The sequence below is a fragment of the Xiphophorus maculatus genome, chromosome 4 (genome assembly GCF_002775205.1).
Source record: "Xiphophorus maculatus strain JP 163 A chromosome 4, X_maculatus-5.0-male, whole genome shotgun sequence".
NCBI lineage: Eukaryota > Metazoa > Chordata > Actinopteri > Cyprinodontiformes > Poeciliidae > Xiphophorus > Xiphophorus maculatus.
Genome location: NC_036446.1, coordinates 28020414 through 28037124, shown reverse-complemented (window position 1 = coordinate 28037124; position 16711 = coordinate 28020414). Strand labels below are relative to the sequence as shown.

The window sequence follows — 16711 nt, the reverse complement described above, 5'->3', positions numbered from 1 at the left end:
TTCATTTTTGAAATTCACTTTTCAGTTTATATTATACTTTCACAATGTCAATCTAGGATTATAAAACAGTGTGTAAATTCAGATCCCAGGTGTATACGTTAGCACTATTAGCTATGCTGAACCCAAACGTGCGTGGGCGTGCGTGTGTGTTTCTGTGTGTGTGTGTGGCTTCATGTACTGGCAGTGTACTGCTGGGACCAAAAGGGGCGGAGCTTCCCAGAGGAGCGTTAGCAGATCTGCTCAGAGTCAAGAGCAGATTAGAAAGACTTAGCCTGGAGCTTTGACTCTTGATCTGAAGCTCCTCTGGCAGCGCCGTCACCTCACGGTGTAATAACTTCGAGCCAAACACGTCACTTCCACGGCATCGGTACCATCATCATCATTCTTCTAAAATAATCCAAGATACTGCTTGTTAAAGCTATAATAATGCTACGTATAATGTTTTTAAGTGCTTATCTGATATAATATTACCTCTTTCTTCCTCTGACAGTTTGTAATTTAGCCACCTGACTGTAAGCAGCAACATGTAGGGGAGGAACAGTGGTGTTGTAGAGCTTCCAGAGTTTCATCCGGCATCTCCAGTAGAGCGCCACCTAGCCACTTAGGGGGAAGTCGGCCATTGTCCTTGACTTGCAGATTTTCTCTCCATGTTGGAATGACCTAGATCCAAAGGATTTGCTTCGTAACTCTTCCCACGGTGATAAATGGAATTGTTTCTCATCTGTAGGTGGATTTGGTCAGATAGGGACACAGAGTGTCACTTTTTGAGATCTCTTACCCTACTTCATGTTGTCAGACAGGTTCTATTCAAGTGGTGTCTCGCGCACAAGTCTGGCCTTGGTCGGTCCCGAGTAAAACAGAGCTCAGCTTTCCGTAGATGATGTGATTAATTGCAGTTTATTTATGATTTCACAACAGGGAGTATTATGTTAAGTTTCTAAAAATCAATGAAAACTGATTTTTGTATCCCCCCCCCCACCAACCCCAACACTAAAATATGAAGACCACAAACTCTGAACATGGAAATTGTTTTCAGTTTAAATTCTGTTTATGCGTCGTAAAATTTGCAACATTTCTAGGGAAAATATTTCATGAGAATATTCCTCCATTTGCGTAGGAAATGTCAAACATAAGGGCCATGGTGGTCTCTTTAAAAAGATGTAAATAAATAAATAAATAAAACTGACAGGCAAGAAGCATTCAACTTCTACGCAACTCAAATCTGGAACAAACTTGCAGAAAACTGCGAAACAGCTGAAACATTGATTTCCATTAAATCAAGACTAAAAGCTAACCTGTTTAGAGTTGCTTTTGAACCATAATAAGTGGAACATTCACCAACATATTTGATAATGTATTGATAATTTTAACGATTGCAATTGACAAAATGTAATGTCTGCTCTTGGTTTTCACAACTATTGACTATAGGATGTGTTTGATGTTTTTCTTTTCACGACGTGAAGCACTTTGAACTTCCATGCTGCTGAAATGTGCTATATAAATAAATTTGATTGATCGATTGATTACCAGTTTGACTATAACAGGCTCCTTCATCCAAACCACCACTGAAATCTCACGAGAACAATAAGTTTGGCCATGCTTCATCAAACTAAAGCTCAAAACTGCTCAGAGCCTGAAGCGATGTTGTTCTGACAACTCTGCAGATCGGAATGAGAGGAATTTGGACAAAAGTGGATCAAGTGGAAGAAGATTAAAACCTTAAGACGGGTTACAAAGAGGAGGGCCGGAGGGAGCCGTCCAGACAGAAGCGGAGCTGCATGAACCGTGGTTCGGCCCGGATTCTCTCTGCAAAGCCGTCAACAGAGTCCCAGACGGCAAAGGCCTCGTCACATGATGCCCCTCATGTGAGGATCTGCTGTTTTTCTGCTCAGCTGGGCTGACACTGCATGACGCCAGGGTTCAGAGGCTTCGCATTGCGTGGACGGTTATGAAACGAACGGGTCTTGAGACCCGAGTTTCCTAAGGAGGACGCCGAGATCCAGAACCTGCCAGGTCTCTTTCACTGAGAAACTGTGATGCTGCCCGGCCACTAATCACATTAGGTTGGCCTGGCTCGACTCTCAGAGCTGCGCTGTCCGTTTTGATGGACTGATGGAAGGCCAGGGGAAAGAGATGGAAGCATAAAGTCAGAGATTTTGTACAGTTTACCTGCCGCTAAACCTAAGGATGCACAAACGAAACGCAAAAAAGCGATTTCATTTCACCAATTGATTCAGTTTTCCGAAGCTGAAACCTGGAATCTGGTCCTCCTGACTGGAGTAATTAAAGTGACTACATGCACTCCATTACAGAGGTGGTACCAAATTCACCACCAGAACAGAACCGTGCCCAAAACGCTCGACAAATAGCTACGTGTGAAATCGAACCGCATCCAAAACAAAGCATGAAAGTTTTTCTGACTGAAGTCTGAGAATTTTCATAACTCGACACATTAAAAGAAAACAAACAAAAAAAAAAAAACAAGCCAAAACTTACTTGAACGAACATATACTCCAGCTCCCGGTTCATCTTGTGAGCAGAGCCAACTTCTAACTCATCTTTTGCATCCGGTTAGTTTTCCTTCTGCTCTCGGCCACACGTGTGGAGGGTAAGAAAAAAAAAGAAGTCCAGACTCTAAGCGATGGAGCGCTGAGCTCTGGAGCATAAGCGTCCCATTGTGTCTGCAGACACAAGCAGCGGTTCACGGACGTTCCCTACGGTTCCCGCAACACATGACTGGCCGTCCCGTCTGCCTGTCAACAAACATCCCGGCTTCCTTCGTCGATCACATGAGCCGGGAGCCGAATGAGACAACAGCAGCGCTCACAGAGATGTGATGAACATGGCTGCAGAATCAAAACGTTACAAAATAAAAAATAGAAGTCCAACGTAAGGCTTAGATGTGTTTTTCTTCTTCTGAAGCTACTTTACGAACTTTTAGTGGAACAAAATTATGATTTTTATCAGTCTTATGATGCTGTTTTAAAGTGCACAGGTACATCTTGAAAAATTACAATATTGTAAAAAGTTCTGTTGTTCTCGTCGCTTAATTCAGAAAGTGACATTGAAATATTAAATTGATTAATTACACGCAAAGCGTGAAATATTTCAAGCTTTATTTCTTGTAATTTTACAGTGTTGTAATTATGTGTACAGTATTACACAAGATTTAAAACAATGTAGTTGTCAAAGCAACCGGGTCATGCTGCATTGATGCAGTAATTCATGCAAAAGCAGCTCTAACTAATCTCATATAATGTACATGGTCATCTTTTTAAGTGGAAACTTTTCACAGATGTTATGTAATATTCTAAATTTGCTAACAAAGTGAAATTTAGTTTCTCATTAGCTGTAGGTAATATTCTCTAAATGAGGAAAAAACATCTGAAGTGTATCCCTGTCTGGATGTCATCTGGGGCTGCATCTGAGATTATTATAATAATTGATTAATCGATCATTCAAACAATTAATCGGATTTTTTAAAAATGGCACATCTGCAGATTTTTCACCTACTACTTAATCCTAATACAATAATATTAGAAGGTACAAAAGAAATAATTCAATTAATTTTTTAAATAAGAAAATAGCCATTTTGTTTGTTTGTTTTTTGCCTAAAATGCAATGACATGATGTTCCTTTAGTGTACACTAAGTGTACACTAAGTGTACACTAAGTGTACACTAAAGGAAGTGTACACTAGTGTACACTAGATCATTTGTAGCAAAGGATACATCCACAGCTAAAAATATAAAATACTTTCAACATCAACATCTGAAAAGCTCAGTCCGTTCTGCCTGACCCAACCTCAATACAGTGTAGGGATAATCTGTTGACTATTTTTTTTTTGGCTAACATAGCAAAAGGTGCTTAATCTCAGATTATTTTATATATATACAGAATTTAACAGAATTAAACTGGATCAACTAAAAACTATGAGACTTTAAGAGTTCTGAGTAAAACATATTTATAAACAAAAATTTTCTTTGTATCTTAAATATAGATATATTTAATTATGTTCAATGATTAATCAACTACTAAACTAGCTAACGGGTATTTCAATAATCGATTAATCACGATTAATCTACTCAGTCCTAATATCATCTGTGTTTGAGTTTCCCTTTCTAAATAGTCACTGAAATACAATTAATTTTGAATGATACGCCACTTTGGTTATATAATCCTGTATATGGTCATATTTACACTATGCCCAGATTAATCGCCTCTCTCTAGGCGATTAAAAAAAATAACAAAGAAACTAACAAAAATGTCAAACACGCTGCCGTTCTGGCACCACTTCTGAAGAGAAAACGCAAAATCAAGTCGGCTGTAAATCACAAGGATCAAACCCTCCTCTACTTTAACTGCCGCCGCTATTCGGTCGACATTACATCCATCAATCGCTGCTTCAAACCGCAGAATCAGGGGTGCTATTCGCTCGCCGGACCTCTCAATGACCTTTTTATGTTCCGGTGCAGAGCAATAACGAAGCGGGTTTTAGTATCACCGCTGTATATGGGTTAAAAGAAGAAAAAAAAACTACCGGTAAGCAAAAACGGTCAAACATCCTGAGAGTCTGGCATCATCCCAAACGAGTGATGTAACAGCAGGTGTTTTCTCGTCTATCAGCTGATCCTGGTTTTAATGAGAATTACTGAAGCACCCAGAGCTCATCAGGCATGTTTATTCCAGGGTTATTTCAATTAATGAAGTTCTGGAAAAGCATGCAGTTAGCATTAAGCGTTTTCCAGGTCTGAAAAAAACAAACAAAATAGGGAATTGAAAAACCATTTGTGCTTCCAGACTTTATACTCCACATCTCCAAAAAATCTGGTGACTGGCACAAGAAGACTTTCATACTTTTTTTTTTAACAATTGCTGAAACTAATATTAAAGTTTATGAAAACTTTACTTAGCCATCTAAGCCCTCCATGCTGAGTCACTGGACAAATGTACTATAAACCAATTAGGAGGTTTTACAATCGCAGCATCTTTTTCACAACCCTCCTCCACTGCTGAGTTTGTAAGAAAGCAAAACAATAATCTGCTGAAGCAATCGTCTTCCCACAGTTAAAGCTCATAAATCAATGCAGAGCTCTAGGAATCCATAAAAATAATAAAAAAATAAAAACGGCTTCCTCTTCGAGTCATCTCTCGGGCACTTCCATGAAAACATCCTCCCTCTTTGGGCATCTCTACTTTTTATTTTAGAGCTCAGCTTCATTTACTCTCAGCGCCTGGTTCTATTTTTGATCCTGACTCGTTCTCCACAGGAAAAGAAACCGAGTCGAGTTTAAAGACCTTCAGGTTCGACTCACCTTCCTTTAACAGATCAGACAGACCCTGAACCCGAGACTGGATCTGGGTCTAATGATGAGCGTTTGTGGGTGCGAGCGTTTTCAAAGGGCTCTTTAATCGTCCTCAATCAGCTCCTGCACAGGCCTGCCTCAGAAAGCACAAAGAGGAGAGTGTTTTCCACAGCTGAAATGGTAAGTCACGGTTAGTGGCGGACTTGTTAATGGCAATGTGCTGTTTAAGGCAGAGGCTAAGTTTAGGCTTCCCACCAGCAGCATAACCAGAAAACCCCTAAACCTTTTCCTGCAATAAAGGTCAATCAGTCCAGACAGCAGACTCATTTAAATCCAGTCTCTGCTCAGGAATAACTGGAGGAAGTCAAATTATCTATAAATTGTAGAAATCACAAAAGGTCTCATCTAGATTTTTTTGTTGCCAAAGATCTTCTGTGTTGGCGTAAGACCTAACTTTTCTCACATTAACAATCTTTATTGTTCCTCGTCTGATTTGCTCATCTTTAGCAGCAGCTTTCTATTGCACTTTAAGAATGTAATCCTTCATAGTATGAAATCCTCACTTGCTGGCATGAATTTATTGCTGTGAAACTGAGTATGTGCTGTGACAGACTTTGACCAATTTATCACTTGATGCGTTCGGGGGTCTCCATTCTGTGTTCGCTGTTGTTGCAGTATTTGATTACCCCAGTTCAGACGGAGCCAAACACCTGAAAAGATCCGGTGTTACCTTATCGTGTTCGATCCATGAGGTGCTGCGAATGCTTCGACCACGTGACGAAGTTGTGGCGGCGTCACATAGGGCATACAGAAAACGTAGCTCCATGTTTTGGGGGGATTTGCCCCTCTTTATTTGAATGTTTTCAATCAATCGCAATGGGCTTGGATGTGTTCTGTACAGCTGTAGGAAAAACGTGGAGAACCATGTGAAAATACGGCTGGGATTTCAGGAAAACCTGGCAACATAAACCAGAGAAACGGTTTGCGAGACTCAAATGGACAGACTTCACTGTCAAAGAAGCTTTCCGATTATATGACAGAAAAATAAGCACGCAAACCAATCACAAAAGAAAAATTCAGGAAAACAAACAATCTGATCTCAACTTCAACATTTTTGAAATAATGTAAAATATTTCAAAAGTTCCTCGTCTTCCATATTTTTGTATTTTAGGGAACTCCTGCAGTAGTAGAAATAAGTACTCTCTCATCACCATGTAGTTTTACTCCCGGAGCGCATTTCAAAAAATACAACACTCGACAATGTCTGGCAGAAATCTCAGCAGTCGCTGTCACGATTTCTCTTCACCAAATAACCAACATCCAAGCTGGAAACACCAGCTGTCAAAGCAGAGAGAGAGAGAAAGAAAGAGAGGAGGGGGATGGGGTGACTCATCTTCCCCCCTCCTTCTCACAAACACACCACTTTCTTTATCTCTGCTACTACATTTGCAATCCTCATCCTCATCATCATCCCCATCAGCAGCAGCAGCAGCACATGACCTTGCTTGCTTGTATCTGAAACAGGCCTGGTCAGCATCAGCAGCAGTCTTAGTGAGCATATGGCTCTACCGAGGCCTCATCTGGTCTAAACATCCTGGATGCTAAGGATGCTACACCGTCCGGATGGATGCAGGGTTTGGCAACGCAGCATCTCGGCGGTACCCAGCTCCCTCCAAGGCTCACCTCACACCCCAACACAAAATACTGGCACTGCAGCGGTTGAGCAAATAGTCTTTTTTTTCTCCCCTAGTTAGTGATATATATGAATCTGTTAACAGCGGGGGGACATAAGAGTGAAGGGCCTCCATGACGGCTGGCACCGCCTTTGCATCATTGCAGCTCCAGTTAGGAGCGGCCAGAAAATACCTAGAAGCTAATCAATGAGAACAACTAAGATAAATGTCAAATACGAAGATTTGTTGGTGAATTAAAGGTGCCCTTTTTCTGTGTGGACTGACTCACTAACTAGCGTTTGTGTATTACCAGTGTCCCCTGTCAGCAACCTTCAAACACACACGCACACAAAAAAATGTCTTCTGAGGAGCGTTTTCATTCATTTTCAAAGACACTCTATGTTTACAATGACGCTCAGTATTGTCAGCTTGTTTGCAGTGAAAATGCCTCCAAACGAGAGGAGGCCCATTAAAACAGTATTAACCCACAAGCTAACGCGGAACAGCGGATAGAAATATCCACTTGTTTTACCTTTGTGTACAGCTCCGACGCTGCCATGACGCTGGCTGGTCGCTATGTCCTTCCTCCAATCTGGAATGAATCTCCGGCGGCGGCGGCGGCGGCTCTCCGCTCTGCACCGGGCGCAGCGTGTGTTTTCATGAAGCGGAGGCAGAAACCCTCGAGTTGCTGCCGGGAAGGTCTCGGGGCGAGGGGGAAGAAAAGATGTTATATCGCCATGATAAGCAGCGCGTCCAGAGGCTGGTCGTGTTTCGGCGTCTCACTGTGCATTCTGGGAATGATGATGGGTGAAGCGACTCAGCCAAACGCAGGCAGCTGCTGACGAGTGAGAAAACAGCGCCTCCCCCTGGTCAAGATTTAGAAGTACACAAACAAAAACAGGGTTAATTTTAGAATTGAGATGCGAAAGTTTTAATTATGTCGAAGGGCAGGTTTCATGGTCGCATTCTTTTCTTTTTTTTTTTTTTTTTACGGAAGAGGACCCTAATCCTCTTCCGTAGGTTTCATGGTCGCATTCTAATTTTTATTTTTATTTTTTTTTAAAGAGAGGTGGGTTTCCAAACCCAAAAGAAGTCGCAGAACTTAAAATGTTCTGTTATTGTGATGCTCCACTGTTCTTAAAGCTCCGCTAAGGAGCTAATATTGGAGCCAGGCTCCGTAGGAATTTGCAGAATTGGGAGTTTGAGACCACTCCTCTAGGCTCTGATTTTTTTATTTTTTTCAAAATTAAACGTAAAATTTACTTCATACTGAAATAAAGTCCTTCTCAGCCCAACAGTGTCCCTGGTTCTGGTGGGGCTCTTGAAGTACTATCATGGGTCTCAAACTCCAGGCCTCGAGGGCCGCTGTCCTGCAGTTTTTAGATGTGCCACAGGTACAAAACACTGGAATAAAATGGATTAATTACCTCCTCCTTGTGTAGATCAGTTCTCCAGAGCCTTAATGACCTAATTATTCTATTCAGGTGCAGCAGAGGCTCATCTAAAAGTTGCAGGACTGCGGCCCTCCAGGACTGGAGTTTGAGACCCCGGTAAATCTTTCTCCAGATGGGTTTGAAGTTGTTTAAGGCTGGTTGGTTTTTTCCCTGCACCTCTTCTACTTAAAGGGGCAATATTATGAAAATATATATATATATTTAGCTTTACATCATGTTGTTATTCCCTCATCAAAAACATACCTAGAGTGTTTCCTTGATTCTTTCATGAATGTTTGAGAAATCATTTAATCTCCATGACAACCATTCAGCTGTCAAAAGCACCTGGTTGGCCCTAGCCCCGCCTTCCAGATGTAGCTCCTCCTCCCAGCTGCAGCTTCCAAGCTTCGGCCTCACAGAGTAACCCTCCCTCATGTCTCCAAGGTGTTATATCATGAAGTAAAATTTATTTTCAATCAAGTCTATTTGTACAGCACATTTCAGCAGCAAGGCAGTTCAAAGTGCTTCACATGATAAAAACACAAAAATATAAAGTTATTTGCATTTTGTCAACAATTGAATAAACATTCCATTTTGATGAGTGCCATCACCAAAATCCTACACATCAGATACAGTATGTTGGTCAGTGTTTCATTTACTGGTTCAAAAGCAGCTCGAAACAGCTGAACTTTAGACTAGATTTAAAATAAAGAAACTCTGTTTCAGCTATTTTGCAATTTTCTGGAAGTTTGTTCCAGATTTGTGGTGCATAGAAGCTGAATGCTGCTTTTAAGACAATTTTGATATAGCATTTTTATAGCAACTCAGCATAACCATACCATACCATACCAACTTTATTTATAAAGCACCTTAAAACAACCACAGCTGATACAAAGTGCTGTACATCAAAACACAACATAACAATAAAAAAAACATAAAATAAAAACTTACAGTTTAAAAACAAAAACATACAATTTAAAACTAGATCCCGCTAGAGTTGAAAGCCAAATAAAATAGATGGGTTTTAAGACGAGCTTTAAAAGTGGACAGTGAAGGGGCCTCCCTGACCTGCAAAGGCAAGTTGATTAAGCAGTTACTTGATTAAGGTACAAAATGGCACTAATGGAAAACACACAATACCGACCCTTTAACTTTCCTTTTAATATTCTTGGAAACAGCTCTCTGAAAACCCGGCAATTTAGGAAATACCTCTTTGTTTTATCCCTCTTTGTGTCTGCTGGACAGCCGTCATCAGACTTTCCCATGATAATATGGGTCATCGAACAATATTTATTAATTTTTAATTTTTTTTTTAAAACAAAGCAAAACCTTTCGGAGAAAATAAATAGTGGCTTATCATTAGCTTTAAGCTATTATAATTAAAAATAAACAAGTCTGAAATATATCGCTAATTGATCAATGCATTTCACTTTTTGAACAGCATTGCTGAAACATAACTTTTCTGCGACGCATCCCTAAACTCAAGCTTGACAAGAAAGAAAATTTCAAACTCTTTGCTTTAGCTGCACTTTACGAGAAAAAAAAAAAAAAAAGTTGGTCGCAATTTTAAGCCTTCACCTTATTCTATTCATCCCTTTGCAACTTTTTTTTTTTTTTGCAAGCAACATACAAAAATACAGAACACAAAGAAACATTTGTGCAAAACTATTTTATTTACAAAAACAAAATGGCACATTGTGACAGCAGGGCAGCCATATTATACATGCAGAGCTCAAACCGATGTCACGCTAGCATCCCTGGTCAGTGGTCACGCTTCATAAAGCTAAACATAGAGCTCAGAACATTTAGAAGATAAAACTGCAACCTATAGTTACTCCTCCTAACTTATTACATTATGTATTCCCAGTACACTTTTTTATATATTATACATATATCTATAGACAGACTGGTCGTCCACATAGCTACAGGGTTTCATCTTCCCCATCACACGCCCATCCACCTCCCCTTTTTTAAGCACGATGATTCATTCATGACAACGGTAACCTCCAGCAGGAACACAGCTGCACCTGACAAATACGGGCCAAACCCCAACAAGTTCTTCCTTCAGTCTTGAAGCGAACACATCTCGTTGTATCGTCCCGAATGAATCGCCGAGCGCGTCTGTCCACCGCATCGTCTGCCTCGACACCTGCCCGTTCTTAGAATCAAATCAAGTGGGTAAAGCGATGAAGCTTGCGTTAAGATTCTCGTCCAAACACGTTCTCGAATAAGGAAGCAAAACGTCTAAACCAGGGGTCTCAAACTCCAGTCCTCGAGGGACGCTGTCCTGCAGTTTTTAGACGTGCCACAGGTACAAAACACTGGAATGAAATGGATTAATGACCTCCTCCTTGTGTAGATCAGTTCTCCAGAGCCTTAATGACCTAATTATTCTATTCAGGTGTGGTGCAGCAGAGGCACATCTAAAAGTTGCAGGACACCGGCCCTCGAGAGTTTGAGACCCCTGGTCTAAACAAAAGATTTCCCTCCGGGTCGGAGGGTTTCGTCCCGCAAACATACAGACGGAAAGATTCGCCGATCGGATGTCAAATGTTCTGAACGGGCTGATTTCGTCTCGTCCCTGTGCCAAACATGGACAAATATATACAGGCGTACAGCTACAGGCATAAATCATCTTCATCTGAGGAACCCTGAACTTTACGCTAGAGCTGCGTGTTGCAGCTTCTGCGGCTCGCCCGTCCTAACTCAGTAGTCCTACTGTCCAAAGGGACGCCACAGACCAACCAACACGCTCTCTCTGTATCTTACATGAAGTAGACTGAAAATATAAGAAGGGGGAAAGAAAAAGGGCAAGTGGGGAAAACAGAAGGGACTCGACCAGAAAAGGCTGAAATGAAAAACGATAAGAAGCCATCAGCCGGCCACTTTGCTGACCGTTTGGTTCTGTTTGGGTTTGTCCAGGCTGGTGTGGAGTGGAAAGAGGGTCGGGGTGCATGAGTGGGTAATGTTACAGCTCTGAGGCTCGGGTGGAGCAGGGTCATGGAGAATGAGGGGGTGGGGAGTCGTAAGGACGCATGCGGATCAGCCGGCCAGCTTGCTGGCCACAAGGGAGGGTTTCCTTTGGGGCAGGTCCTGGGGGGTGGGGATGTGGTCCCCTGTGATCTCCGTCTTCTCCGGCGCAGCTGTTGGCAGCTGCTTGTTCTTGATCTTCGCTTTAGCCATGTTGTAATCGCCAGAGTCAAAGTATTTTTGCTGCAGAGAAAGAAAATTCAAGAGTGGATAATACTTTGAAGAAACAATGGAAAACATTTTAGAACCACAGGACCTATGGGACCAATAAATTACAACGTGCTTTCTGCTCATTGTAAGATTATATGTACCTTTGGAAATTTAAGCATACTTTTCGTTTCACTCCTGAATTATAATTTTCAACATTTACCCCAGAAAACTCGCAAAACCCGTTGGTCTTAATAATTATGTGTCATTGAAAAATTTTGAGATCAGTCCTTGAACACTAACTATAATGCCTTAAAAAATGCAAACATGTTTTAAGAGAAAGAGTTAAAAAATAAGCACTGATTAGCCTGGTGGAGTCATAGGTAAAGCCTGGTGGACCACCAGGTTGAGGGAAACCCTTATTTTTTTAAAAATATTGTTCTGATGTAATATCCAAATTTTTAACACCATGTTTTTATTAACTGCAAGGGAAAAATTGTCAAGATTAACAGAGATAAAGCATGGAAAACACCAGTCTGTGTGTAAGTAATTCATATAATGTGCCTCAATTAATGATAAAGTTCCTGGAATAAAACTTACATTTCAATAATGTTGTAATTTATTGAATGGCTCACTGTCTACCTGGAATTTTATGTGACAAACCAAAGCAGGAGAAGAAGGAGAAGAAGGAAAAATTTATAAATAATATTATATATTTTTTTCCCCCACAAATAATCTTAAAAGTTTGGCATGCATTTATATTGACATCCCTAAATAAAACCCAGACCTTATTAGTAAATGGAGTCCACGCGGAAGATATTATGAACTTTTTCACCTCCATCATCATGCTGACAGGAAGCTTTTAATTTCACTGCTCATAGTTCATCTTTCCTAACAAGCATTCTTTTCAGCAGCAACAAGCACTATAATCAGATCCATCATTTCCAAATCCATTGTATATCTTTGGTCAAAGTTTTACAAAAACCTGACATCAACGACCGACCACATAATTCTGATCTGAGAATCTCAAATTTAAAAAGTGAGAATTAAGAACCATCACAGAGTGAATCCTGGACGTTTCAAAGTAATATCTAAAAAAAAAACCCCAAAAAACTGACTCACCCCCTTCTGCAAGCGTTTGCGAAGCAAGTCAGAACCTCCGGGTTTGTGCCCCAGGTTTGGGTACCTGGCCTTCAGCTTAGCTTCTTCTGCCTTCTCTGGACTAATCACCTTGTCTTGTGACTCCTGAAAACCAGCAGAAACACAAGCTAATTCTTTAAAGTTATTAATGGTACTCATAGAATAGAATAGAATAGAATAGAATAGAATAGAATAGAAGTACTTCATTCATCCCAGCAGGGAAATTACTTCGCAGTTACAGCATAGAGACAAGACACAATAACAACTACCACTGGGTATTAGTTGTCTATAAATTGTAAAAATATGAAATGCTGTTAATATAAAAAGCAACTTAAGAGCAGTCCTTGCAAAGATAAAAAAAAAATGTATATGTAAATATATGTACAGCAAGTGTGCCACAGTGCAGTTGTGCAAAATTGGACTGATTAGTGCAGAACAATGATTTAGCTTTTATTGTACAGTGAGATGGCATGTGGCAGGAAGGATTTCCTGTATCTGTCCCTACGACAGTGGAGCTGGAGCAGCCTATGTGAGAAGGTGCTCTGCTGTCTGTCCACTATGTGGTGGAGAGGGTGCTGTTTATTGTCCATAATAGACATTCAAGAGGTTGTGGCTCCTCGATGCAGAGCTACGTCTTGTTTTTAATCAACTTTATGAAATAAAGAGCGTACCTAGTAAAGAGTGAGAGAAGGTGGTCAAAGACAAAAAGACTCTTGTTTTTGTCTCAGTAGTATTCAGTTCTTAATAAATTAGTTACTTCCTGTTAGCAATATTTAGGGCACAAAGTCACAACTTTGGCTTAATGTATCTGAAGATGAATAGGATTTTTCATTTTAACTGCTGCGCATAAATAACAGCAACAGGACAGAATACAACATAAGCTTATTAATATCGGTCCAGTTTTACTTATATTTGTATTTTTTAACATACCAGTTAAAAAAATATTGAGCAACCTTAGTAATAAGTTACTTTTACATGTTTTAAATGTTTATTTTAGAATGTAGTCGTTATGTGTGCCTTGGAAATGAATTCAAGCAGACTGTTCATTTTATGCCACAATGTTTTCTATTTATTATTATGATTATTGTGAGAGTGTATTATGACCTATTCGCTGAAAGCAGCACATCAAAAGTCAATTAGTGATTTCTCAGTATTAGTCAACAATTAATCATAAGACAACAATTGAAAGAAATATTTCATGCCAATACCTAAAACAGCAGCAGAAATGAAGCCAGTTTTCATTATGAATATACTGTTCAGATTTGTGTCACAACTTTCACATTTTACTTTAAACCCCCCAAAAATTCACATTTTTAATGGCTGTAACTTCAATTTTTGATTGATTTTGATGTGTTTTCAAAGATATTTTTTGCTTTTTTCAAAACAATATCAACAAAAAACATACAGTGGACAGAAGAAAAACATTATTTCAGCAGGTTTTTCTCCTCCACAACACAAATTGTTTGTGTTTTCGCTCTGGGTGATATGGTTTAAAATAAAATCTCAGATTTTTTTTTTTTTTATATCAAATTTGATTTTAATAGGTTTTTTCTTGCTTTGTTTTGTAAAAAAAAAAGAGAAAGAAAGAAAGAAATTACAAATAAGAAAATATTTTCAAAAAGTTGTGCTTATTTCAATCATCCATTCTGTGAGTTGAACGACGAAGTATTAGGGCTTGTCTACAAGAATTTTGGATAATTACAACAATATAGTCATAATATTAGCAAAATGAAGAAAAGTGTTATGAGAAGAACGTCTTGAGATTAAGAGAAAATGTTGTTTTAATTAAAAAAAATTATCTTTTGTTAATTTTTGTGTTGGAGAGTTCATAAAATTACAACACTATTCTGATAATATTATGATTTTATTTTCGTATTACAACTGCATTCTTGGAACATTCTAACTTTATCTTCGTTAAAAAAAAATATATAATAGCAATAATCTTAGTCAGACCCTAATATTTTGTTATAGAGATGACCTGAATTCAACAAAACAGGCTTGTCAAACAAGATGCTGGGCGTTGGGCGAGCTGACATTATTCTGAACTACAGAAACCCAAGGAGTGTATTGGTGGGGGGAAAAAAAAGATTTTCCAAAAATTCAATCTTCAAAAATAGTCATTTCAATTATTACAATTTATATATGGTAAAACCCTACAAGTGTTGAAATAAACTTTCACTTTATTGTGATACCTTGAAGACCAAAACAATAAAAAAATGCAAAAACATACAGCTGCACGAAGAACTCTGCTCTTGTACAAGACAGTAACAAACTTGACATTTCGGTCGAATAACAATTAATATAAAGTCCAAAGTTTCGGGGCAATGTCTAAACTAAAATGGGAAAATTTAGTAAATAATGTTTTGCTTTTAGTGAACATTTCAAATGTTTTGGTGTAAAATGAGATATTTAAAATCAAAAAGTTCTGGATTTTGCAATACTAAGTTAAATTTCAATCTACATACATTAGCTCTGTATCACTTGATTGATAGGTCATTTACGGCTTTTCGACAGTTTTGACAAGTCTTAAATTTTTTACTGACATATAACTTAGTAACAACAAATTAATTTAAGCAGTGATTCCTCTGCTAAAACAACGATTAATCCCGTGATGCTATTTGTTCAAAAACACGATGTAGACCGAATCAGATTAACCGAATCAACATCGATGTATCAGAAATTTCTGGCGCTTTCCTCGTGACAAATAAACCACCCATTAAACTGCTCGCGCGGACTGTAGAGACAGTTCTGGTCAAGGTTCTGTAGAACAGGTGTGTAACACCGGAACAGGTAACTACGAGAGAAATGGGTGCTAGGCTGGGTTTAAGCTAAGCTAACGGTAGCGGCTGGTTTGAGTGTATGAGAATGTTCTGACGGCTAGCAGCCAGCGCTAGCTTATGCTCTTGACATTCGTGACAACCACCACTCAGACGGGAACATTCATTTCCAGAGATCTGCTAAAGACGGAGCACTTATGCAGTAACATAGCTGGAAGCGAGCGGGGTGTTGTGAATGAATCCCTGGAGGGTTAGCTGTTAGCTTTGAAGGAAGTGTCAACAATGACAAGCGCGGGTAGAAAGCAGCTAAACGTCAGAAGGCAGCTTTGGCTGTAAAAAAAGTCAACGGCTAAATCTTTCTGCTAACACCGATCGATGCTTACCGTCTCCTCCTCCACCGGTGTCTCTTCTGCGGTCTGGGTTTCGTCGTTGTCCTCCGACATGTCTAAATCAGCCTTCAGCTCGACCAAGGCAACTGCCCACTTGGTTCACAAACGATCGTGAAATTAGCTGCGCTGACTTTTTTTTAATTTTTTTTTAACCCCCCTCTCTCTCCAACACCAACACAGGGCTGCTAAAAGGCTCGCTCCCGTACAAAATATTCTACGTCACATGCGGCGGAGACACCACGCGCGCTCCCGTTCCGCTCGGGTTGCTCATATGACGCTCGCGCGCGCCTCTGTCGGCTCCAGATTGACATTGCGTAATGTGAACCCGATCAGCTGCTGGGGCCATGTGCCGTCACTAAAGCCCGTCGCTAATCCTCGGACACGGAGGATGCGGTACTGATTAACCAGTGCAGCTTGTTTTCTTCGCTTCTAAAAAGGAATATTGTGCATTGACTCTGCGTGGCGTAAATGATATTTCCTTATGGTCACCATGAGTCATCCTCCCACGATTCAGTATCATTACACTCGCGCTCTGAAGACATTACCACTGCAGATCGACCGGACCTTAACTGCAGTGCAAGCTCTGAACTCTAGCATACTTCGCCATGCAGAGGAGTTGATGGGAAAACTGAACTTTAGCAAAATGTCCAGCATCTGTGGCTCAAATCATCATTTTTCCACCTCTGTGCTGAACAGACACACGACATAAGGTGTCGCGTGGGTCTCTTCGATATGGAAATCCGTAAGTGCCACAATTTAATAGACGAATGAAGGATGAAATGGCCGCTGGAATGCAATTTCAAATAGAAACAATTC

General features: G+C 40.0%; 2 protein-coding genes across 8 annotated transcripts in view; both read right to left on the bottom strand.

The window, feature by feature from the left end:
- Positions 1-7794, bottom strand: part of myo5a (myosin VA) — a 68927-nt gene extending 61133 nt beyond the window's left edge. For 3 of the 7 annotated variants that reach the window (XM_023332690.1, XM_023332693.1, XM_023332691.1), the window contains exon 1: positions 2497-2715. In XM_023332690.1, the coding sequence (XP_023188458.1) occupies positions 2497-2529 (33 nt within the window). In that variant the 5' untranslated portion in view covers positions 2530-2715. Of the gene's footprint in view, positions 1-2496; positions 2717-7511 lie in introns of those variants that run through there. The other 4 variants (XM_023332694.1, XM_023332695.1, XM_023332692.1 and 1 more) reach the window with 3 other exon arrangements.
- Positions 7795-10810: 3016 nt separating this feature from the next.
- On the bottom strand, positions 10811-16140 carry arpp19 (cAMP regulated phosphoprotein 19). The gene is made up of 3 exons (XM_023332703.1): positions 15890-16140; positions 12712-12834; positions 10811-11625 (listed from the first exon to the last, which is right to left on the bottom strand). Exons 1-3 carry the CDS (start codon positions 15947-15949, stop codon positions 11455-11457), a joined length of 354 nt encoding a protein of 117 aa, XP_023188471.1. The 5' UTR covers positions 15950-16140; the 3' UTR covers positions 10811-11454.
- Between the last annotated feature and the right edge of the window lie 571 nt (positions 16141-16711).

Bases quoted from the DNA above. Each gene is read 5' to 3' on its own strand.
- arpp19 (XM_023332703.1), bottom strand. From the start codon at position 15,949: ATGTCGGAGGACAACGACGAAACCCAGACCGCAGAAGAGACACCGGTG. The intron at 12,835-15,889 runs GTAAGCATCGAT...GCTGGTTTTCAG, and splicing joins CACCGGTGGAGGAGGAGACG to GAGTCACAAGACAAGGTGAT. The intron at 11,626-12,711 runs GTGAGTCAGTTT...CTTTCTCTGCAG, and splicing joins GCAAACGCTTGCAGAAGGGG to CAAAAATACTTTGACTCTGG.